The following is a 26521-nucleotide window of genomic DNA, read 5'->3' as shown; positions in this document are numbered from 1 at the left end:
TCTTGAATGTAATCTGTCCAGAACTGAAGGTACTGTATGTGAATAAAAAAGTTAAAATCAAGAAATTGTCGAATTGAGTGTCTTCCTGGCTTTAGGTTCGCTCAGATCACGCAGGGACAGGGTAATCCTATCAAACTCTTGTGGGCACACACCCGTAGCAGGTGGAGTCAGCTGTTCGTGACACCAACCGAGCATGTGGTGGTGGTGGAGAAGCCCTTATGGGAGACAGCAGCTCTGTTGAATTATACAAAGCATCGACTCCAGTGTGAAAACAAAGCTCTTCTCAAAAGTTCTGTCAAAGTGATGAGACCAATACGGCAGCTTGACTTATTATTTCAACACAATAATTCAAACGCACCAACTCAACGAAGAGCACAGCTTCTTCATAAGGTCCATTTTTGACTTTAACCTCATAAATTACTAGAAATGAGGAAATAAAACATCCTGAATTCGATATATTTTGATATATTGGCCACTATGCGCACATCTTTTTGCACTGATCATTCAAATGTGGCTATCAAGAGATATGTAGCAGAGTCATGATATTTTACAGTTTAATGATAAACTTTACTGTCTTAAATGTCTCGATTAGTTATGAGTTATCCTCAGCATCTTTTTCTGCATTTCAATCTCGGGGTGCAATGATTTTAAGGGAAGTCAAAACATAAATTTGCAGCACAGTTTTTTCTAATTGTTCTGAATTTTATCTAGTCTGTGCCTTTTTTCTAGTAATATATACTAAGTGGCTACATTTGACTATTTTTGAGGTTAATAATGAACCCTCAAGATCAATTGTACAGTTTAGACACCTAAAACACGGATGAAATTTAGCAACTGTGCTAACTCTGGCATATTTACATTGATGCTTTTGACTGATATGCTGATTAATGTGCATTGTCCTAATCAAATTAATAAATAAATAAAAATAAAATAAAAAAATGATTCAAATACAGTTTTCTGAGACGGAAAATGTTAAATGTTTGACTTCATCAGTGAAGATAGCCTGGGATTAGATGATCTCTAGATTCATTTGGAATATTAAAAATCCAAGAATAAAATTAACAACAACTGTTTTAACATTTAGGAATATTTTGTATGCAGCTCAGCTGTCAGTCTCAATTAAACCCTTGATTTTGACTATAAATAGCATTATTATTGACAGTGCTGATGTGCTGTTCTGTTTTAACTGCCCTATAAACTTATCTGAAGATGTGAAAAAACAAGAAAACTATTACAACACGGTTATTAAACAGCCTCAGACAGGATTGACAACTTGATGAGTGACAGCATGGTCCTTATGTTCACCTCTGAGTCATGGATTCTAGGTAAAAGCGATATCTCTTGGTGTGGGTTGTACCAGAATAACAGCCGCAGTTTACTCAATCTCAAATCTGATCTGGTTTGTTCTAGCAGGCAGCAGTTTCAGGCAGGTGGTGCTGTGTCCACCTGGTTGGGTAAGAGGCTGAGCAGGGGAAGCTGAACAGACTATCAGGAATGCACAAACCTAATCCCCCCCTCCAGGGCAGAGAGGGCTGCAGGTACACATGAGACCACCTGCATACCTGCTGCCTGCGCGTTAGAGGGGTGTCATGTTAAAGTTGTAGCTTGTCCTGATGGGACTGAGAAAAAATAATAATAGCAACACTTTACTATAAAGGTACAAATCGTATACTTATGTAATGCTTTACTAATGATGATGTCTTTGTGCAGTTAGTTCACTTCGGGACTGTTAATTCACAGTTACTTCATTGATATGCTACCAAATCAGCTGAATTCCTCTTACATAAAAGTTTATTTCATAACCTAATGAATGGGCCATAAACCATGCATACAATCAGTCTGAGTCATGCATTAGTCGTGCATTAATTAAAGGAACAGTTCACCCAGATAGAGAAATTCACTCATTATCTACTCACCCCCATGATGATGCAAAGTCAGGAGAAGTTTTCTGGAGCTTCACAGCAAAACAGCGTCGCAGCATTCTCAGAAACAACTGAAGGAGATGGGGACTGACTATTCATGATTGGGTGAACTGTTCCTTTAAGTATTGTAAAGCGTTACCATAAACAAAAACAAAAACAAAAAAACACAGATGTATAACACTCTAGATGTCAATACTTTAAGTTGTGGTGTTGGTTTCTTTACTTGAGTGAAACATCTGAATACTTCACTGCCTCCATCTTTACGCAGTCATCCCAGAGATCTGGTGTCCAGTCCTTTGGTTAATTTGATGCTCTGTGTAATTCCCATGGAGGCACGATCCAGCTCAGACTGGATTCAGATCTGTGCTGCTTTTGGCTTTTTATCACAGGTTTGTTCGGCTGGACAGTGAGAGCCCCTCGTGAGTGGTGGTCTGATTACCTTCCTGCCCAGTTAGGAGTCGGCTCCGATCCATTTATTGCTTATTCAGGCAAAGCTGCCAGAACATCACATCCCTATCGGCCTCTGGTCTCAACCAACGTGTGTTTAAAGCAACAACAAAATAGAAATACCCCCTTAAATGTTGCTCCGCTTATCGGTTTCTGCTTCCTGAGATCAACGAGAGCCAACTGTAGTCACATGTACGGTGGCCCTGAGGGTAAAAACACAAGGACATATGAGAAAACACAACAACATTTTAGAAAACACAATAATTGCCAAAATATTTGTTCATATTAAAAAGACAAAACAATTTTACTATGACTTATTATGCAACTTTAAATATCAGATACTTTGTAAAACCTGTGTTTGTAACTACAGGATTAAAAACCTACTTTGTGACAGACCACATGTAATCACTTACTCTCCACTCTTTGTCCTGTCATCCTTTGTTTCACAGCTGAATTTCAAAGCTTCTAGAGACATTATGAGTCGGAGGAAGTTGTCTTTGTCACCAGCAGGGCTGTTACTGAGCTCCAGACCACAGTCAGGACAGTCACATTAGCTGGTGATATATATCTAACAGTGTGTTCCTGCTGTAGGAACAGTATGTTGTGTGTTTTACTCTGCGTAACATTGTACGTGACGGATTCAGAGGGCCTCAGAGACTTGCAAACAGCCTCTTCTTCTTCTGCTCTCACAAAGATTCTCATTGTCCGCTCTTCCTCTCCTCTCACACAGACAGAGTGTGCTGGTATTGTTCCTCATCTCTGCCTCTTATGTTCTCACAAACCACCATGGAAAAGACATTACGATACGCCCTCTGAGGTACACTGAGACGTTTTTGGGAAATATGCTCATTAGCTTTCTGGTGAGAGTTCAATGAGAGGATTAATAGGCCCTGTACACTAAATATGAAGCAAGAGCTAGCAGCCGGTTAGCTTAGCTTTGCATAAAGACTGCAAACAGGGTAGAGCTAGCCTGGATGGAGCTGACCTCTTAAACTTACTGATTAACACGTAACAGCCTGGTAATCTGGTGCTAAAACCACAGTTTAAAAACCTTTTATTACGGGGGCTGGGAGCAGCGACTTCATGGAGTCTCCACTTGCCCGACAACTGGTCAGGAATGAGTCCTAAAACCTGGAAACCGGTTAGCTTTTTCATCAACTCAGTAGTCTCTCTTTACAGGCCGACTTTAGCGAGGCTAACGTCTGGGTTAGCCTGCAAAAATACATCATGCAGAGTCAGGCTAGCTGTTTCCCCCCATTTCCAGTCTTTGTGCTAAGCTAAGCCAAGCTAACCAGCTGCTCTGGCCTTATATTAACCAGATATAAAAGTGGTATCCGTCTTCTGTTGTGAGTCTCAGCAAGCACAAGCATTTTTTTTTACAAAAATGTGGAAAATACTGCTCCCATAAAGAGCATTGAGGATAATTAAATTTCTTTAAGTGTGCACGCTACGCTTTAAGAAATATACCAAAGAGTCAATTTCCTTTTTTAGTGGTCTCTGTGGTGTTTTATCTACGTGTTTTTTTAAAAACCTGTAAATGAGAGAGCATAAAGTCCTGTGGTTGTTTCATTAGTGGATGAAAGCCTTTCCCCTCACAGTGTGTGTGTGTGTGTGTGTGTGTAATTTAAAGGAGCCAGACAGTGTGTTGGTGTGTGTCAGAGATACATATCAGAGATGTTGGGCGACCAAATTACTGCCTTTCTCTCTCCTCATGGGTCAGACAGCTGTGCAGCAGCTGTGTGCGCAAGTGTGAGAAAATGTGTGTGTGTCAGGAGAGAAAGGGCGTCAGTGTTTGTGTGTGTGTGTGTGTGTCAGAGAGTGAAAGATAGAAAAGCAGCGCTGTAATTTATGCTGCACCTCCGACCCCACAGCTCTTGGCTGCCTGTGTCTCTGCTGAGGTTTGCTGACGTGAGAAAAAAAGGCAGCACATCAGACCTCTGCCTCCACCAGCTAGAGAGAGAGAGAGAGAGGAAAGAGGTGGGAGTACGAGACGAGGGTGGAGCGAGAAGAAGCAATATGATTAAAATGTTTGTTTTTACGTGTACGTTAACCACCGATTAGGCGTTAGAGAGAAAGCCAAGGCGTTCAGAAACTCAAAGTGACAAACTTCAACGAAAACCTTTAAAGTTCATTCTTTTGACTTTGGAAACTATAGGTGACAAAATCTCTCCATGAGGTTCATTTAAGCAGCTGGTTTGGTGCTCTCAGTCGTATCACATGATCTTCATCAGCAGATGGAGATGTAATAGAGGAGTATACGCTCAGATTTCCCTTTTAAAGCACACTGAATCCATATTAAGGCTTTGAGATTGAGACTGAGTTAATTACTATCCTTGAAAACAATTAACCAAAAAACAATCTCATGCAACCCAGTCACCAGGATAAATGTTGGTATGTATCTGAAAAACACAGTAACTTTTAACTTTACATTTCAGTTTTAGATTTTATAAGGCCTGGTTGTGTTTCGGCACAAAAACTCATGAGAAAAAAGGACACTGTGGTTTACTGATGGTAAATGTTCGTAGGCAGATTTGTGTTCAAGCTAGCTGTTTGCAGTCTATATGCTAATTTCAGCTAATTGCAAAAACCCCAGTGAAGGAATAATTTACTTTCTTGCTGAGTGTCAGATGAAAAGACTGATACCACTCTCATATTTGTCCACTAAATACAAGGGTAGAGCCAGTTAGCCTAGCTTAGCATAAATAGTGGAAGTAGTGGGAAACAGCTAGCCTTGTTACTAGCCATGTTATCTCCCATTTGTTAAATTTCTGCAGAAAGCAGACTGTAAAAAGGATGCATAGTGGTTTTATGAAAGGTTATGTGCTTGTAGGCAGATTTTGTTGTTTGGCTAGCTCTTTCCCCTGTTTCCAGTCTTTGTGCTAAGCTAAGCTAAACACCACCTGGTTCTTTTTTCATATTTACCTGACAAACACAAGACTGGGATCAATATTCTCATCTGAAAAGCATATTTTCCAAAACGATTACGTCCTTTATCTCCCTGTTCTGGAGCTTTTGATCGTATCACATGACCTCATACCTTCACTTTGTCAGCAGATTTCAAGTCTTTATCAACAAACATTGTTTTTCTTTTTTATCTCCGTTCCCCGTTCACTCCCTGAAACACACGCGTGGATCATCCCTGCTGTCTGAATGAATTGCGGCTCAGAGTTCTGGGCTTGGGTAAAGCAGTAATGCAACAGCTTAATCAGGCTGAAGGGAACAAACACTCTGACCTACTACTCATCTCAAGACTCGTTCTCTCCATCCTGTTTTCTCTCTGCAGGCCTCCGCCCACACAGACCCATGAGCACTGATTGCGCTGGGTAGACGCAGAGATGTTTTAAAGTTTTGTTTGAATGGGGTTCGTCTCCTCCTGTTAATGTGTCTTTTGAAAGAACAAAACACCAATACATGAAGTGTCAGAGAAGAAGGCAGCCACGCAGATTATTTGCATGTTTACGCAGGAAGAGCAGAGATTGTTTGATGTCAGGGAACAAGTGGGAGGATGTTGCTACATCTTAAAGTCATATGAAGAGTGAGCAGATGACTGTGTCGGGATGACTGGAAAGAAACACTGAGCACGAAACACGCTGAGATTCTGTCTGTAAAGATTTGAGGATGATTAAATACGACTGGTGAGATTCTGTATTTGTCTTATTTTAAATGTGTCCCATTAAAAAAACGACCAAGGCCAACAATTATTGATTGAAGCAACTTGGTAGGGAAATATTTCAGCACTAAAGCACTGATGGTTCTGGTCTTTTCATGGGATTTATTCACAACAATGAAAATATAAAACCCGTATCCTTTAAACCAACATGAGAAAACAGGATTTGCACAGAATTAACAGCAGAGACGGGTTTAAATTTGTTCGTTTATTTGGAACCCTTCTCCAAATCACGTCTGTAATTTTTCCATTTCACAAAATATTTACAAAAAAAGATACTTTTATGTCGTTTTTTTTCCTCTTTATGTTGACTGTTGGAACAGCTCCTTTTTAGGATGATGACAATTGCTTACATCTTGCAGTCCAGTCTTTGTTCTTTTAGAAAAAGTTCATGAAAAAAAGTCCTCCCACCCTTCTTTTTTTCTTTCATACACTCATTTTAAAACTGCATACATTTTTATCCCCCCATTGTTCTTCTTTTGAGTGCTTTAAAAAACTCTTCCTTGCATGCTTTCAGCTGCAAACAGGAAGCCAAGAGCTCGTGTGCTTATTGAGAGGAAGTGACATCTTTGCCCTGCAGGAAGTACAATTACAGCATCATCAGATCCTCCAGATGCTTGATTGGTTTGGTCTGTCCAGTCTTGCCTGTTTCTCTAAAATCAAAGAGTCTCTCTAAACAAGCATGAAACCTACAAATAACACAAAGTCTTGTAATTACTAAATGGAAACAGTCTTTGTCAGAAGATTTCTGTCCTGTGGGAAGCCTGGCGGCAGGAAGAGAGCGCTAGGAATGAGGGCTAAACTCCCAAAACTCCTTGAGACGCAGCTCTAGTGTCCCCCTGCGTGTCAGCATCTGTAGTCCAGGCATAACAAGGCGTCCACAAGTGCATTGTGGGTGTTCCATGGAAGAGCGTTTTGTGTTCAAGCCGTACGATCCATCCCTGAACTCGGCAAAGAAAGGAAGAAGTGCCATGACGATAAAAATCAAGAGACGCCACAGGGACCGCAGTCCCTTTTTTAAAGGATCTATCAAACAAAGTGAGCTGGGCAGAGAAAAATATGATGCTAATAACATAAGGCAATTGACCTCAGTACAACTGGAGGGGTGATTATATCAGAGAAACATGAGGCGCTAAACTGGAAAGGTCAACACTGCTTGGTATTATCTCTTTTCCCTTTAGCGTCGGTGAGAAGCCACAAAGAGGCATGAGAAGATTTCCTAATAAAAGTTTGTTTTCTATCAATCCGTCTCCTGCCCTATAAATAAAAAGAAGCATGTCGTACTTTCCTCTCGGGCCTCTCTCGTTTCTTGTCTGTGTGTGAAATGCTGAGCTAAGTTGTGCCAGAGTGAGCGGCTGTTTATGCATTTTTACGTATAATACACTACATGAAACACTGACTAAAAATAAAGGAAATAAAAAGACAAAGAGATCAACCCTGCCCCCGAACGTGTATACATGTTCTAGATCTGTGTGTGTGTGTGTGTGTGTGTGTGTGTGTATAGATTTTAATATCTGAATGTGTGTGTTGTATAACTACATGTGTTTTTTTTCCGGTTAATAAGTCGGTAAAGGTGTGCTATTTTGGTGCCTGTCTTAATATCAGTGTGTGTATATGTGTGTGTGTGTCTACTCTGTTAACTGGTGACATAGTGCTTTGTCGAGGGCTGCCCATACAGCCCGTAAAAATCTGCATGTCTGTGTGTCTGTGAGGCGTCTATCCAGTCCCTCACTGCCAAGCCCTGCATGGACGGACCTCCAGAGGCCAAGCCGGGAGGAGGGGGGTAGTCTTGGGCGCTGACCCAGGGGAAAGAGCCAGATCGCGGGTATGGGGGATGACTGCGGTGGCCCGACACTGAGGGCACGCCGGAGCAGTAGCAGTTATCCATCGTGCACACCAGGATCTTCCGGCCACCGTATTGAGGCAGCACGGCCTGCTGGGAGGAGTGCGAGGAGCTGCTGCCTCCGGGAGGAAAGTGTGAGGAGCCAAACACGGAGCCTGAATGGTGGTTGGTCAGAGAGCCGCTTGCGCTTCCTGTCCCGCCGCTCTCGCTGATGTGAGGCGGGCCGCAGGGGCCGAGAGGCTGCTGATTGGTGGACTGGCCCTCTCCAGAGGCAGAGCCGGAGCCCAGGTAGGGCTGTTTGGCTAACGACGAAGAAGAGGATGAGGAAGAGGAGGAGGAGTCCTTGAAACCTGGAGCGGCGTTTTTTCCGACGTTCCCGTTCCCCTCTGGGAAGGCAGTGGAATGTTTCCGTTTCTCGGCTCCAGAGCCGGAGCTCTGACCGCTGGGATACGCAGGAACAGACTGCAGGAAGGTCGAGGGAGGGGTGAGGGGAGCTGAGAGAGAGAGGAGAGAAAAGATGGGAAATCAGAGGATAATTAAGATAAAAACACACTCCTGACAGTAATGTCCTGGATTCGTTTGAGATCTTACCTTCCAGCGTTCTCTTCAAGCTCTTCTCTCTTTTTGAGATTTCAGAGAGGAACAGTTTGGAGTTTAGATTCCCCACTTTATATGGAGGGAGACTGCTGCCCACACATGCCTGAGACCTGTAACAAGTGCCAAGAGACATGCAAGATAAGAAGTCAGCCTGAAATCGAATTATAGACCCGCGGGCTAAAAAACCTTCATTTTAAAACTTCTCTCTCACCTGTCTGTGAGGATTTTAACAGGCTTGGTGTTTTTCATGAAGCTCAGCTCCTCTGCCTTACTGAAGGCTGTGTGGATGGAGCTCAGCAGCTTCTGGGCCTCGTGGCGCTGCTCGCCCAGAGCCAACACCTGGGCGGCGTTCTCCTGGCAGAACCGAGCCTGAGCCCGATCCAGAGCCTCCAGTGTCCGACCAAGATCCTCCTCCAGGAGCTGGTGCATCCGCTGGTACTGCAGACGCACCTCCTCTTTCAGCTCACACACCCTGTCCTGTAGAGAAACAAAACATCAGTCCACTCAGAATTTCCTTTGTGTTACGCAACAGCGTTTAGAAATCTCTGAAAATGTGTGCAGTTGCTTTTTACGCCCACGGAGCAGAACGTACCTCCACCACACACTTGTCAGAGTCCAGTTTGCAGAGCTGTTCTTCGATCTCCTGCACCCGCTCCTCCACGCGCTCCTGCTGCCTCAGGAGGCTTTGCTGTGAAGAAAGAAAGAAAAGCCTTAACCTCTGGGAAGTTGTGACCTCAGCTAGCCACTAGCATCCCCTCCCCATGCCGGAGATATTAGAATCCGGGAGCCGGCTAATTTAGTCTCCATCCAACACACAATCCCTGTGGGGGAGGAGGGAGGGAGGGTGTGCTGTCATAGCAACCAACAGCTATTTTGTGTTTGCATTAGTGAGAGAGGACTAATGCTGGGGGAGCTGGGGGCAGCGAGCACAGATAAATAAATGGGCATACGGAGGCAGAAAAAGCTCCAGCAGCTCTCCTCTTTCTACTCCCCCCTCAGTGCGCCTCCTCCTTGTACTTTAAAAGATGCACATGTTTTCACAGCAGCAGCGGCTGCTCTGCAATGTTGTGGCAACAACGCTTGTTATTTCAAGGATGATGACTGCATGTGAACAACAGCAGATGAATGCTCGGGCCGCACTCGGATGCCCACCCGACGCAGCCCACGGTCAGAATAAATAAAAATTAAAAAAAAAAAATTAATGGCTTCATGCGAGCTCGACGATCCTTTATGTTGCTCTCTGCATTGTCTCACAGTAGGAATGTCATTGACACAGATTTACTAATCCTTCATGTTATTAATATTTAATGTGAGATATGAATAATCCTCAATCAACATTTAATGAATGAGAAGCTTGTTGATAAGATGGCACAGAGGAAAATAATACAGTGGTGGTGATACGATCCAGAGCTGAACCAACGATTATTTCATTGTTGATTAATCTGCAGATTAATGTCTCTATTGATTGATTAGTTTTGTCTTTTGTGTTTAAAATGTCAACAATAGAAAAAAAAGGTGCTTGTAATTTCCCAGAGCCAGAGATGACATTTTCTAAATGCCTTTTTTGGAACAGTCAAATGCATTCATGATAAATTATCAGTTAATCATTAATAATATTTGACATATTTTGGATGTTTTTCCATTAGAAAACCGTTTTAACTACTGACATGATCTTTGATAGATGCACAATCAGTGTAGGCTGCATCAGGAGCTGAAAGAACTGATAAAGTAAACACCAATTTACTTAAATTATAAATCAAATAACACAAAATAATGACTTCACTTTAAAACAACTGACCCAACAAAATCCAACCCAAACTCAGGCTGCTAGAAGACTAAAATGCAATGTTAATTAGAAACATTTTCTGATGGCAGTATTATTTTATATACTTGATAAGCAAATATTTGTAATAAACCCAAATGCTTTTTGATGTATTTGTGCTTATCTGGTCAGTTAATACATCTTTAAATGGGTTAAATTCTTAAATAATTAATGATTCATTATTCACATCCCTACCCGAAAGCTAAAGTTGTTTATTTATCATATAAGATAAACAAAAGCAGAAAATCATCACATCTGAAGAGCTAGACATGTTTTATTCAATGATGGTTAAAAAGGAAGATTAAATCAGAAACTAATCCCACAAGTCAATAATCTGTTGTTTTTCACATGCTTAACGTCTGTTTACATACATCACCATCATCATCATCATCATCATCAGTGTTGGGCAGTAAACTACTTACATGTAATTAAAATAACAAAATAAATGTAACTGTAATCTTAATCAATTGTATTGAAAAAAATGTAATTAAATTATAGTTACTAATCAAAATGTTGGTGATTCAAATATATATCATTTTCAGTAAAAATCTTACATGTAGAATATAACATTAATCTTGTTACTTTGTATCTTTTCGCCACGGTCAACAAATCCAGTGGGACATATTTGAGTGCGACACCATCAATGCACATTACTTGCTCTGACTTTAACTCTATATTTTGCCTGTCCAGTGGGCTACAAATGTTTGTTAGGAACGTTTTCAAAAAGTAATAAAATATAATGTGACATTGCTTTGATGAAGCAATTCAAATAGTTACATTACATATTATATCTTTAACAGGGTAACTTGTAGGGCTGCAACTAACAATTACTGACATTTGATCTGATGATTACTTTCACGATTTAACGTTTATAAAATCCCCCAACCCCAAAGTGAGACCTTTCAATCGCTTTTCTTATCCAACCAACTGTCAAAAACCCAAAGACTCTTCATTAAAGATCATAAACGACAAATATATGCAGCAAATCCTCACATTTAAAAAGCTGGAACCAACAAATGTTTTGACATTTTTACTCAAAAAATGACTATAGCGAATGGTCGATGAACAAAATTGTTCTTTTGATTGATTGTAGCTCTAGTAACTAGTAATCTGTAATCTATTACAGTTCAAAGTAACCTTCCCAACACTGATCATCATCACTACAATCCAATCATTCCACTCAGACAGCAGCTGATTTTATCATTAGTGATCAGCTGCTGTAGAGCTCCAAATGAAAACCTGCACACTCCTGGGCCTCTGTGGCACATGGTTGGGAACCACTGCCCTAGATATCCTTCACACACACACACACACACACACACACACACACACACACACACACACACACACACACACACACACACACACACACGGTTGGCATGGTTAGATCCAGGACTGTGACCTGGTTGTGCTGATTGATTGAGTTAGGCTCCAAGCAGAAGCCAGGGGAAAAACAGGGTCGAAGGAGCCGAAGCCTCCCAGAGGGGGGTGGCAACTAAATGTATGGGACACCTTTGGGGGAGGGAGGGGAGGGAGAGTGGGGGCATAAAGAGGGGAGGGTGCTCTTTAGCTGTCATTTCACAGCAGTGTCTTCTCCATCAGAGGCACCAAAGCAGAGCCAGAGGGAAGGTCGGTTCACGCCTGGAGTGGCGGGTGGATGGTGTGAGTGAGGTGAATGTGGTGGGGGTGAATGTGGTGGGGGTCTGACAGACGAAAAGAGTGGTATGTGTATGTGTATGTGTGTGTGTGTGTGTGTGTGTGAGAGTGTGTGTGTGTGTGCATTCCTCGATTGCATTCAACAGGGGGGATGTCTTTGTAACCATGAGGAAAAATATCTAAAAATGATGATGGATTAACGGATTATCAATGTGACAACGTGATGAGATTATTTTTCAGAAGATTCCTCCAGGAAATTATTTATCGGAGGTGATTCTGAACACGCCTGTGTTGTGATGAATTTATTTAATAGTAGATGGCCCAAAGAATGATCACACTCATTATTAGTATGGTATTTGCTGCTCTTTTTGATTTAATATAATGTGTTTTGGATATATTGGCATTTAATTTTCTTTTTCTTTACATATTTAATCAATATCGGTAGATATTTCCGTCAATATGTGAGAAGAAACTGCAGTAGAGAAATGCTGAAGATCAATATTTCTGAGGTAATTTAGAAATAGGGACATTATAGACCATCATATACTGTATTTTGAGGCTAAGAACTGTCTTCAACAACCCAATAACCCTCACAAACACTTGATTAGAACCATTTTAATAATCGATTGGGTTATTTGTTAAGCAATTTGCTTATTCTAGCTTCTCAAATGTCTAGATTGATGCCTTTCTTTTGACTTTCAAGGTAGTAAACTGATTATCTTTGTTGTTTTGGATTGTTGGTCGTGCAAAACAAGATGTCACCTTGAACTGCAGGGTGTTATGATGAGCACTTTTGACAATTTAAATGAAAAAAACAAATTATAGATCAAGGAAATAGTCATCAGATTAACTAATAATGAAAATAATCATTAGTTAGTTGCAGTCCTGCTTTGGTTTATGACTAAACACATAAAAAAAAATAATGACATTCTATATTTTTGGCACTAACTAGACAATGTTAGCATGCTAACCCACTATACTACAGGATTGTTAACATAGTAAACATTATCCACAAGTTTCCTGGGTAGGTCACTGGGGAAACGATTATGGGCGATACTTCCGATGCTCTCGAAACTAGGTTAAGAAAAAAAATTCATAATGACAAACGCACCAGCGGCACTTTCAAGGCTTTAGAAGTGTTAGCCGAGTTAACTAAGCAATAATAATAGTGTTATCAATACTCACGTGATTAAGTCGCTAACCTAGATCTTCATGAATAAATGATGCGCCGAACCAATTGCTCTAAGAACGGGAATTAGTGTCCTGTTACCATAGAAAAGGCTGCTTTCGGTTAAGTGACAGGATGTGGCGGAGTAAGGTGGGTGCCTGTTTACCATCAGCATGTTAGCATGTTATAGCATGCAGCCCTACCCCAGTTTCTAATGATGTACTTGGCATTTTGTAGTGGAGTGTTTTTTTGTCAGCTGACGCATCAACCCTGCTGATTTATGACTATAGCACTAGATGCCATTACATTGTTTACCAACAGGAGTTTATTTTTAAATGGTATCAACTAGGGCTATTCTGATACCAATACCAGGGTAAGAAATGCCTCCAGGACTGCCTAAAATGTTGGAAACGGTACTGACAAAGCTCAGGTATCTGAATCATATCAGGGAGAAAAAATGTTATCTACTGTAACATGTCTAGTATCTACAGATCTTTCTCTATAAATGAGGAATCGTCATAAGAAAATGTTTCTTTATTTTATGCCTTTATGCTTAAAAAAAAAAAAAAAAGGAGTATCAGTTGATATTGCATTACGTTTTTCAAAGATAAAGATTGATATCTGGACCAAAACCAGAATCAATCAGCCTGATTATAGATAACGTAGGAAAAGCTTTAAATCTGAACCATTTTTGTAACACAGCTTCTAAATTCAGACCAGGTCCCACTCGACGGCCCTTCCTGAGCCCCAGGTGACCAATTAACAATACATAAAGCTGAGTCATAGCATTACCAACAGGAAATACACCCAAGCATGACACAGTTGACACCTAAAAAGGGGTGTAGGGTGAACTACATGAGTCAGTCAGCCTGGTTCTCTCTCTGACTAAACCACTCTGTCATACGCCCCTTTAAAAAACAGAAAAAAATGGGGGAGGAAAACCAACCCGACCTCTTCTCGAACCTTCCACAGCGAGCACCAAACCCCCAGGAAGGCAAGAGGTTAATAAAAAAACCCCAAGTAGACCACAGAATCAAGTGACAAATCACTTTAATCCCCCTTCCCCTTGTCTCCACTCCCACCCCTCCCTCACAACTGGCGATCCCTGAGCTAGGATGCACCTGTGCTGGGGAGATAAGGCCCTCTGAGGGCCCCTCATTGTTCCACCCTCGACTGCATTGTTTGTCATTCCAACAGATGAGAACGGAGGCTGGAGTGGATCACAACTGAAAAATGCACAAGACTCTCACACAGGGACTAAATAAAAAACACTCGAAATGCAATTGTTTCTAATAAAAATGACAAATTCTGTTTTTGATTGAGTAAAGTGATTATACGATTGACAGAAGATCATGGCAGCTCTGTACCCAAAAGTCTCCACTTAATGTATTTTATTTGGCAGAAAATGACATTAAAATGTACCATTTGTTCTGGTCATGTCTGCCTGACGACTACAAAGTGGATGAAAAATGACCTCACTGACTTCTGTGATGATGAATGCACACAGCTTCATTTTGGTACTTAATTGATCACTGATTAATTGGCAAGTTCATGCATGCAGGGCCACAGTTGACGGATATTTTCATTATCTATTAATCTACTGATTACTTTCTTTTCCACCAGTTTCCAAGAGGCCACAGTGAGGTCTTGAAATATGTAGTTTTGTTTGCACAACAATCAAAAACCCAAAGAGCCTGTTTACTGTCACAGAAAATGTTACTCGCATTTGAGAAGCTGAAACCAGTGAATTTTTCTTAAGAAAATGACTTAAAGCTGATCAAAATAATTGCAGATCATCCCCTGATAATCGAATAATCAATTAAGCGGATAATGTCTGATATAGGGCTACATAGGTTGATTATTTTCTCGTAGATTCAATTAGTTGTTGGTTCATAAGATGTCAGGAAATGTAGAAAAATGTCAATGAGTGTTTCCCAAAGCCAAAGATGACGTCCTCAAATGTCTTGTTTTGTTTACAACCAAAACATCATCAGTTTACTGTCATAGAGGAGTAAAGAAGCTGGAACCAGAGAATTTTACCTTCATTTACCACCAATTACTACACTATCAAAATAGATGGCGATTAATTTAACAGTTGACAAACTAATGGATTCATTGGTGCAGCTCTAGTCTGACATCAGGAATGAAGTCAAACTACTGGCTGTGATTTACTTCCTGTCACAGTGTCAGAGTGTGACTCCACCCTGAGCAGAAATAAGAAGTGAATTAATGTGTTTATATGGTATAAAATGATTCTTACTCTGATGTCGTTGCGTCGCAGCTCCACGTCAGTGACCGCGTGGCCGTGGCTGGGGTGGCAGCGGGCGAAGCAGCAGTACTGACACACCGCTGTCTGCTCGGCCTCGCAGTGGTACAGCCTGTACTCGTCATGCTGCAGGCAGGTCCAGGCCTTCACCGCCTCGGCCTCCACCAACAGGTGCCCGAGGGCCGAGCAGGGCTGCTGCAGGTGAGTCTGGACGTGGGACTGGCAGCACGGGGCGTTGCAGCGCAGGCAGACTTTGACCGCGGGGAGTGGTGGGCCTCGGCGACACAGGATGCACTGCAGCACCGGCGTGGTTGCCTTCTCCACGCTCAGGGCGTTGTACTTCTCGACTATGTTGGACAGTTTGTGGTTCTTCTCCAGGCTGGGCTTCTGTGTGTAAGCATGATTGCACTCGGGGCAGCGGGCCAGCGAGGAGTCTTTGGCCCAGGCCTCGCTGATGCAGCCCCGGCAGAAGTTGTGCTTGCAGGGCAGCTGGATGGGATCTGAGAACACGTGCAGGCAGATGGGGCAGATGAGCTCCTCCTCAAAACAGTTCCTCCACGTCTCAGCCATGTCAGAGGCCATCATGGTGCGGGCAGGCATACACTATTTTCCACTTCTACCAGACCTTGAGGCCTCTTGTCTCTCTGTCCTCGCAAAGAAACCTGACACTTTTCAAAAATGAGTCTTGAGGAAAAAGATAAAAACAGACGCAATGCTGTCCTGTGAGATCAGCCTGTGGATTTCAACCCTTGTGACCAAATTAGACGAGTCTCCCTGACAGACGACGAGTATTGCTTATTGCTGCAGCATGAAGGCAAATTCCACAAAATTGACCAGAGAAGGCTTCAGGCGAGGATGACAACACCTTGTTGATTTCAACACACACAGCAGGGGCTGACGTTATACAGATTACAGTAAACGGTGCTTTCCTTTCCTCTAAGTCACACATACACACACATGCACACTCACACACACAGTGGGCCTGCCTTTATAGCTTCTGTGTGTGTTTATAGGCCTACAGGAAGCTAAAAGCCTGTCAGCTACAGGTAAACCATGAAATGCAAACAAGGCACAGAGAACTAAATATCTACACACTTACTCATATGACCATGAGGTGAATCAATCTCTGTATAGCACATGAAAAGACACTTGATCCCTTTCTTGCTGCCTGCTCAGGCCCTTACCTTCACTCCAACGCCGGATTATGATTGACTGTGGACCAATTCAGACCAACAAACCAAGCATGAAAACCATGAGAAAGGACGGCTCCGGTCCACACCCTGATTGGTATTCACACACACAGCTTTTTTTTTTTTTAATAAAACCTGAATCTGTTTTTATCAGGACCTCAAGGACGCTTGACTCCCTCAATAATCACAACGCAGCGCAATGCTTTTGTCCGCTGAATCATAAATAAGTATCCGAGCAGCCTCCACCTGCAATTTAATTATACATACAACCAGCGACGGTTTGGCAGTAGACGAGAAAAGCTGTTTTACAGGTCAGATGGACACCACAGCTACCTCCAGCCCTTCAATTTGACATAAAAGCGACATTTCCATTTGATGAATAACGCCTGCTATGTGGCACAAGCAGCTCGCATATCTGTACACAAGGCCTCGGCTTTTTTCTACCAGTTTTCTGTCGACAACAAAGGCCTTATAATCTCATTAGACAGAAAATCATACCCGGGCCATCATTTCGAGCCTGTTTACTGCATAGTTAATCGTTTTAATAGTCGAGTCCAGCTCCTGCGCACAAAACAAAGGGTTTTAGGATCCGCAGGAATGTTGGCTGCTGTTGCGGAGCCTTTTGGTTTCCCCCCTCCGACACATCTATCAAATATCCCCGGACCCACAGATTATTAGTATTATTTTTATATCCACCTCCGGCCTCTTTTCACTTTGGTCTCCACCTTATTTACCTATTGTCGCCTCAGCCTTTAGCCAACAACATATTTTTTTCCCTACTTCCTTATCTCGGTTAAATCGTGTAAATTACCTCAGACGTCACCTCACCATTTTCTACCACAGCACAGGTACAGATAAACACGAGATTGGCACTATTTTCAACGGTGGCTAACGCGAGCTATAGTCATTATCTTTTAAAAAGCAGCCATATTTATATATTTAACTAATAGAAATACAAAAATATACCCTGCTAATCTTAAAGGGGACGTCGCTTTTTCTGTCCTTGTTAGGGGTAGCTGTCATCAGCCATCTTGCAAATCCTCTTTTTTTTTTTAAAGGAGAGAGAAAAAAAAACGGGAGATATCCGCCGTGGAGAGGCTGTTTCACCAACGCTGCTTTTCGATAGCTGACCTACAGACACATGAACGCCACAGTCCCGTCTTTAAACAGGAAAACACGCCTTTTTTGTCGCTATTGTAGGTCCAGAAGCAGCAGGAGCAGCTCGAGGTGCTGATTTTGTCGTGGTTTTATCTGCTCGGTGTGTCCGGTGAGAGTCGGCTTCGTGGTTCATAAAAATCCAACACGGTTGTGAATAATAATTGGTGTTTTCTCCCCCCTCCTCTTTCTTTCTCTGTCTCTATCGGTCAGGCTTTAGAGAGAGGAGGAATGCAGGCGAGCTGGACTGCTCTCCAAACCAGCGTCAACGCTGCCACTGTGACACGACACTTCCGGTGGCACTTTTCAAAATAAAACCCAGGTTGAGCGCAAGGGCTGAGGTCAGAGGAATAATCTGGGTGTGGGTATGTCATTCAAAGTCAATTAATCACCTATAAAACATATCATCGTGGATGCCGTCATCTAGTCCATCCTCACTTCCTCCGTCACCATCTGGTGCGCTGCTGACACTGCTAGGGACAAGGGCAGACTGCAGCGTTTCATTCGCTCTGCTGAGAGGGTGATCGGCTGCAGTCTGCCATGCCTCCAGGACCTGCACACCTCAAGGACCCTGAGACGTGCAGGCAAGATAGCTGCCGAGACCCTCCTCTCTGGCAAAACCTCTCGCTTTCTTCCCGTCTGCAACTTGCCTCATCAACAAGGCCCGTGACCTCTACTGACACTGACCCCCTTCCCTCCCCCTACACTTACATTACATTAATGTAAGTTTTAGTCACCAGACGCTCTTATTTTGCACATTGCAATATTAGTATCTACTGCAACCTTGCACAATCTAGGTCAAACTTTTTGCACAACTGGACAGATCTGGACAGTCTTCACCTACTTTAAAATCGTTCACACTATTTGTATTTATATTCACACTCTATTTATATATTTATATAGTTTTATTAAGTATTTTTAGTATTGTTTGTTGTTTTACAGACCACAGCAAAGTCTTTGTATGTGTAAACTTACTTGGCAATAAAAGCAATTCTGATTCTGATTCTACTCAAAACTAGTTGGGGATATTGGGATATGAATGAATATGTGCATTTGCGTGGATATGCATAAAAAAGTCAAATGAAATATCAAAAATATTCACGAAACACAAAAGGTCCTGCTCAAAGGTACTGCATGGTCAAACAATATGCTGAAAGCACAACATGGCAAAATCAATCCCAACAAACAACAACAGATGGGCATACTGACCTGAATGTAACATTCCTTAGTAATACTAACACAATGTAGTGTCAGCTGTGTGCTTGGCAGGGCTTTGAAGCTGAACTTGCCATTCAAAAAACCTTTTCTTTATTGATTTCTGCTCAAGGGGGTTTGTTTCTGCTTGCCATCCACAACATTACAACTGCATCGCTTCCTGATTTCCCAAACTATGGGACAGGCCAAGGGTCATAACGTGCGTGTGTTAACCCCGTTAAGAGGAATTTGCGTTATTATCGACTGGGAGTATTTCATCAAATACTTTGTTATCTATATTGCGACAAAATTGTAGGGATGGCTATATGTTCTTCAACAAAATATTAAAACAACGACATTTGGATGAATAATAATCAGTATTGTGGATATAACGGCAAAATGGGTAAAGTCAAGGCAACACTTATGCCCTATCACGATGTAACGATACCCTGAATATAAGATAATATGCAGTCTCATAACATGATAATGATATACTACCAAATCCAAATGCTTAGTACACTTTAAACAATTGTTTCTTTGTTGAATACACTGATTCTGATTAGTTTTGAAGCCATGAGGAGGCGAGACTGCTGCCACGTGCTTTATTTTTGAGGGAATTTATGAATTATTTATTATTCCTTTGTAACAAAACAGCACTCTCATGTAACATCGACTGCATGGATATCATGCTTTATTTTGAAGCTGAGTCGCTGAGCTTCCTGTGTGATTCAGGCTATCTCTGGCTGACCTGACGCAGTTTCTCGGCAACATCAGCCTCCCCCTCCTCCCTCCCTCCTCTCCTCTCCTCCCTCCCCTCCCTCCTTCCGGATCAATGCTACGGCCGTCACGTGACCTGTCACACAACTGATGTGTGTCACGTTTTAACCGGGAGGAGCTGGGGGACGAACCGGGGAGGAAGGGCAGGAAATCATACTTAAAAGGCTTACTGCATCTGTTAATGGCCTGGACGCTCATGATGTTCCTCTGGGGCAACGCTGCACAGCTCAGTGTGTGTTTCTGCTGTTGGTGTTGCAGAAAAATATGACTGTAATATTCCTGTATTACTCCCTCAGAGACTAAAGGTGCATTCCATATTACTTTGGTCAAGACTGTATTAAAACTAGCAGAGGGCTGGGTCACTTTATGATGGCAACAAAACAAACAACATGATATTTCATTCTCGCAGTGGTGGAGGAAGTGTTCAGACCCTTTACTGAAGTAAAAGTAGCAATGACACATCATGAAAATACTCCATTACAGGTACTGCATTCGAAATTCAGCTTCATATGAAAAGGTAGAAAAGTGTCATTAGAAAAATGTACTTTAAGTGTCAAAGGAAAAGTATGTATTAAACAGAATCACAGCAAAATATAAAGAATTATAGAAAAATTAGCACCTACTTTGATAATCGATGAATTGCTTTATCATGTCGTTTTCAAAGCAATAACATCTCAAAATATCTCTGGTTCCATCAGCTCCAATGTGATCATTTGCTGATTTTCTGTGTTTTTATCATTTTAAACTAAATATTGTAGATTTCTGGACTCTTGGTGAAACAAAACAAGACATTTGATGACACTTTTCACGAGGGATCGACTGATATATATTTGTCAGGGCCTATACCGATACTGATTATTATGGAGACTGATAACTGATATTGGGAACAGTGTCAAAGTTTAAAAAACATTACTGCACTTAAATATAATTTTCAGGTAGTTAAGATATTTGAGTGTTTCCATTTTCTGCTGCTTTTTTTCCCCTCTAAATTTATTTCATAACTCTAGTTACTATTTACTTTGCAGATTCTGATTGTTCAGTGTTGATAGGCTATTGCTTGTGACATGTAACCAATCAGACAGAGTCGTGGGCAAGACGTTGAATGAAACCACAGAGTGGTGACTACAGACACAGACAGGCGGCTGCATCAGAGCTGAAGTACTGCATTTTTTATTTAATTTACTTTCTTGGCAATCAGACAAAAAAATAGGCCTGAAATATTTGCCTATACCTGCTTTTAACTATTTTCAGACATTTTATAGACTGAATGGTTGATGGATATATCTAGAAAATAATCAGCAGATTAACCGACAATGAAAGTAATTGTTAGTTGGAGCCCTACACATAATGTTCCCTCTCATTAAAGTGCATTTTTAATACTGCAGCTGGTTGAGGTGGAGCTATGTTCTAATACCTTTATCTATTTACAGTTGGGTAGTTTAATCAGCATCATAACGATGCTCCCTTTTTCAGAATATGATCACAGATGTGTTCTGTATGTAGAATCATAATCTGCAAAACAACAGGAGCTGTCAAAATGATATAAAGTGACATTCAAAGAACAATATTTGCCTCAAAAATTGTATTTCTGTATTTGAGTAATGTATTAGGAACTTTCCACCACTGGATACACATTAGTGTTGGAAAAAGTAATAAAGTAAAAGTACTAATTCCACTGTAATACCTACACAAGTAAGAGTCCTTCATTTAAGACCTGTCTCATGTAAAAGTATGTATGTATTATGAGTAAAATTTACTTAAAGGAGCAAAAGTAAATCCAGATTTATGCATTAAAATGTTCCCTGTCAGTGTTTGACTATTATATGTGATGTGGTAAGGCAAGTGGTTTTCACAGGATGGGAAGGGCATGAAAAATTGTAATTGGAAAAGTAACTGAAGCTTTCAAATGTAGTGGAATAAAAAAGACAATATTTCCCTCTGAGATGTAGTGGAGTACAAGTATCACAGTGCCTAAAATGGAAATTCTCAAGGAGAGTACATGTACTTTTGATTTGTACTTCATTATATTACTTACATTCCACCACTTACTGATACTCATAACTACCTTCCTTACAACAGACAGGTAAATCTTTTAAAAAAGGAGCGTGTTAAATATAGAATAATAGTTGAATCATACTTTTACATTAGCCATTGTTGACAGGAATCTGGTGGGTTTAAATTGTTTTGTTCTTATCTTACTGTATTTGTTTAACATTTGCTATGCACCTATATGTTCTTGCCTGGTTAAACCTGCATCTATTTTAATCATGCCTTTCTATGCAGATATGTGTCTTTATGCCTGTATGTATATACATACATTTGTCTTTGTGAAGCACTTTGCTGCAAAACCTGTTTGCTTTTAAAGTGCTATAAAAATGAAATACATGGAAAATGAAATAAAATAAACTCAATCTGTAAGAATGCAAAGGGTAAAAATAATAATATATATGTATTTTCATTTTCACATCCTTAGCAGTGGCCTGAAGAAGAACTCAGATCTTCTACTTAAGTAAAAGTACCTCAGTGTAGAAATACTCTGTTACAAATAAGAGTCATGCATTCAATATTTTAGCAAAGTAAATGCACAAGAGTAATTGCATCACACTTAACTTAAAGTACCAAATGTAAAAATCATGCAGAAAGGCCTGTTTTATATATTGTTTAATTGGATTACAATTATTCATGCATTAGTCTGTAAATGATCATCATTATCATTGCATTTTAAATATTTTATATTCTGCTGGGCAGCAATAACCCTTAACATCTAAATATCCATGTATTTGTTGATTTATATTTTGTTTCATTTATCTGAATCTGCACAGTGACAAGTAACTAAATGTGAAATGTCCAATATTACCAGTCCAATATTACCCTCTGAAATGTAGTGGAGCAGAGCTAAAGTAGATTGTATCTTTATAGTATCTGAGAGTAATGCGACCAGTTGGACTTTATATCCATTAGTTTCAGTGCCGGATTATATAAAGATGTAATGTGTCTCATTGTGGACGGTGATGCTTGAGCCCAGGCTGTCATGCAATATGAAGAATGAGATAAATAATAGAGTGCATAAACAAATGGCCTGCCGGAGAAGATATGTAGTGGTAAGTTTGTTACAACGATTAAGATTGACATATACTTGAATTAAGATCGTCATAGCATGTTAGTCAAACCGAAGTAAATGCTACATTGTACAAATTCTAATATTTATTTATCTGTCTTTTTTATTTTCACAAACAAAGGAAGCCCCACAAAAGCAGGGCATCAAAAAATTGAGCTAAACTCTTGTTGCTCCACTCCACGGAAATCTTTAGTAAAAGGCGAAAGATTTATACGATCTGAAGTGAAGCAAGAGTGATCTGCCTCCCTGTCGTCCGACAGACGGACCACTTTGGCGACAACATTACTTTAAGTGCTGGTTAAATGTAACACGTACACTGACTCATCACAAAAACATAATGTGCTACTTGAAAGACAGAGATAAACTACTTTGGGATTTCAAAGTAAAGGAAACTCTGCGGTTTAAAACTTTACATTAGATAGCCATTCGTACTACGGCGCAAGGCACGACGGGAATGCGTTTTTACTTCCGGGTTTCGTAGAATAAAATCTTTGTTTTTACATGTTTTGGTGATTTACAGTGAAATAATTTCAATCCTGCGATCAAAAGCAACACTGCACTGCTCAATATGGTGAACTCGGCCGTGTTAGTACTCTAACTTTCAGATAAATCTTATATTAAGTTTCGGAGCGAGCCGCCCCCGACCTGCCCCCCTCCACACACACACACACACACACACACACACACACAGACGCACACACACACACACACACGGGTACCTATTGTTGAGGTACAGAGGGTAAATGGGAGCACGTAGAGAAACAGTCAATATGCTATTGCAAAAATATTAAGCAATAACAAGACGGGTGTAAGCTCATAAAAACCCTCAGTCGGGTATATGATCATATTGACAATTCACACCCCACGTTTAATATACTATATACCTGCATTTGATTTATATTTAGACATGTCAGGAAGCCCCGCACTGAAGCAAGGCATCAAAAAATTGAGTATAACTCTTATTGATCCTCTCCACGGAAATCTTTAGTAAAAGGCGAAAGATTTATACGATCTGAAGAGAAATCAGAGTAATCTACCCTTTCAGAGACCAAGAGGCTGACCCCTTTCCCGGAGACATGTACTTTACCACTGGTGTATTGTAGTGTTAGCACCACAGCAGAAAAACACAACACAAAGTCATGTTGTGGACACACACAGTGCTGATCAATGTTGACGTAGCAGTGTTTGACTGTGACGCTTGAAACGCAACTGTTTATCCAGTTTTAATGATGTGCGACCACTTTGGCGAAAAACTACACTTGCTGATTAAACGGCGCAAGGCATGACGGGAATGCGTTTTACTTCCAGCTCATGTAGAATAAAATCTTAACATCGCTGCCTCAGCGGTTTTAGTGACTTACAATGAAATCATTTCAATCGCGTGATCAAAAAGCAAGACTGCACTGCTAAATATGGTGAAGTCGGCCGTGTTAGTATTCGCACTTTTGGTTAAATCTTATAAAAAATTTCAGAGAGTGCCGCCGCCCCCCCTTTACACACGCACACACACACACAAATGGGACCACGCAGAAAAACAGTCAATATGAGGTAGTGTAAAAAATTTAAGCGTAAGAGAAAAATCGCAGACATGTGTATGATCATGTAGACGTAACACATAGTGCCATCTGGCGTCACACATCTCTCACATTAACCATTGTGATTCTGCTGGTAATTTACATTTAGACATATTAGGAAGCCCCGCACTGAAGCAGGGCATCAAAAAATTGAGTATAACTCTTATTGATCCTCTCCACGGAAATCTTTAGTAAAAGGCGAAAGATTTATACGATCTGAAGAGAAATCAGAGTAATCTACCCTTTTGGAGATCAAGAGGCTGACCCCTTTCCCGGAGACATGTACTTTACCACTGGTGTATTGTAGTGTTAGCACCACGGCAGAAAAACACAACACAAAGTCATGTTGTGGACACACACAGTGCTGATTAATGTTGACGTAGCAGTGTTTGACTGTGACGCTTGAAACGCAACTGTTTATCCAGTTTTAATAATGTGGGACCACTTTGGCGACAACTACACTTGCTGGTTAAACGGCGCAAGGCATGACGGGAATGCGTTTTTACTTCCGGCTCATGTAGAATAAAATCTTAACATCGCTGCCTCAGCTGTTTTAGTGACTTACAATGGAATCATTTCAATCGCGTGATCAAAAAGGCAAGACTGCACTGCTACATGTGGTGAAGTCGGTCGTGTTAGTATTCTCACTTTTAGATAAATCTTACATTAAGTTTTAGAAAGTGCCGCCCCTGACCGACCCCCTCCGTACACACACAAGATCGCATGGATGAAACGCATGGTGCGATCTTGTTAAGCACACTCTTTGTGTTGACCATTGTGTCCCACTAATAGTTTGCATTTAGACATGTTAGGAAGCCCCGCACTGAAGCAGGGCATCAAAAAATTGAGTATAACTCTTATTGATCCTCTCCACGGAAATCTTTAGTAAAAGGCGAAAGATTTATACGATCTGAAGAGAAATCAGAGTAATCTACCCTTTCAGAGACGAAGAGGCTGACCCCTTTCCCGGAGACATGTACTTTACCACTGGTGTAGTGTAGTGTTAGCACCACGGCAGAAAAACACAACACAAAGTCATGTTGTGGACACAAACAGTGCTGATCAATGTTTACGTTGCAGTGTTTGATTGTGACGCTTGAAACGCAACTGTTTATCCAGTTTTTAAGGTTTTGCGACCACTTTGGCGACATCTTTAAGTGCTGGTTAAACGGCGCAAGGCATGACGGGATTGCGTTTTTACTTCCGGCTCATGTAGAATAAAATCTTAACATCGCTGCCTCAGCTGTTTTAGTGACTTACAATGAAATCATTTCAATCGTGTAATCAAAAAGCAAGACTGTAGTGCTACATATGGTGACCTCATCCGTGTTAGTATTCTCACTTTTAGATAAATATTATATGAAGTTTCAAAAAATGTAAATGAAAGGAAAATCGCAAGGACGTGTAACAATATCGATGTAACACATAGTGCAAGCTGGGTTCTTACATTTCTCGTGTTTAACATTTAATGTTACTGATTGTTTGTTTTTGGACATGTTAGGAAGCCCCGCACTGAGGCAGGGCATCAAAAAATTGAGTATAACTCTTATTGATCCTCTCCACGGAAATCTTTAGTAAAAGGCGAAAGATTTATACGATCTGAAGAGAAATCAGAGTAATCTACCGAAACAGAGACGAAGAGGCTGACCACTTTCGCGGAGACATGTACTTTACCACTGGTGTAATGTATTGTTGGCATCATAGCAAATAAACACAACACAAACTCCTGTTGTGGACACGCACAGTGCTGATCAATGTTTACGTTGCAGTGTTTGACTGTGACGCTTTAAAACGCAACTTTTTATCCAGTTTCAATGCTATTACGCAAGGCATGCTGGGAGTTAAGGACTTCGTGTGCGTTTGATTTATACTTTTACTGTCCCGTATGATTACGTTTATAACTACATTTCATCTTAAGTTCAACAGCTGACACACAGACTGCAGTACCGCCGGTAAAATACATCACATGGATTGTTATAAAAGTTTAGTATACTGGCTGTTGATTGTCCAGAACCTGCAGATTTCATGCAGAACAACGACGCCCTGTGGCAACTGCTCAACTTAACCTGAGGCAAATCAGGTGGGGGATAAAGGACAAAACTAGAAGTACATACTATTTTTCTAC

The 26521-nt window shown here is 41.0% G+C and overlaps 1 protein-coding gene across 1 annotated transcript; it reads right to left on the bottom strand.

Annotated features, from left to right (window-relative positions):
* Positions 1–6229: 6229 nt before the first annotated feature.
* trim8b (tripartite motif containing 8b) lies at positions 6230–18018 on the bottom strand. The gene is made up of 5 exons (XM_084341520.1): positions 15383–18018; positions 9069–9164; positions 8688–8953; positions 8471–8586; positions 6230–8373 (listed from the first exon to the last, which is right to left on the bottom strand). The coding sequence occupies exons 1-5, from the start codon at positions 15986–15988 to the stop codon at positions 7673–7675; spliced, it is 1785 nt and encodes a 594-aa protein (XP_084197646.1). The 5' UTR covers positions 15989–18018; the 3' UTR covers positions 6230–7672.
* Between the last annotated feature and the right edge of the window lie 8503 nt (positions 18019–26521).

The sequence above is a fragment of the Pagrus pagrus genome (genome assembly GCF_965226575.1).
Source record: "Pagrus pagrus genome assembly, chromosome: 21".
Taxonomy (NCBI): Eukaryota; Metazoa; Chordata; class Actinopteri; order Spariformes; family Sparidae; genus Pagrus; species Pagrus pagrus.
The sequence above is the reverse complement of the archived record's forward strand: the minus strand, read 5'-3'. Positions and strand labels throughout refer to the sequence as shown.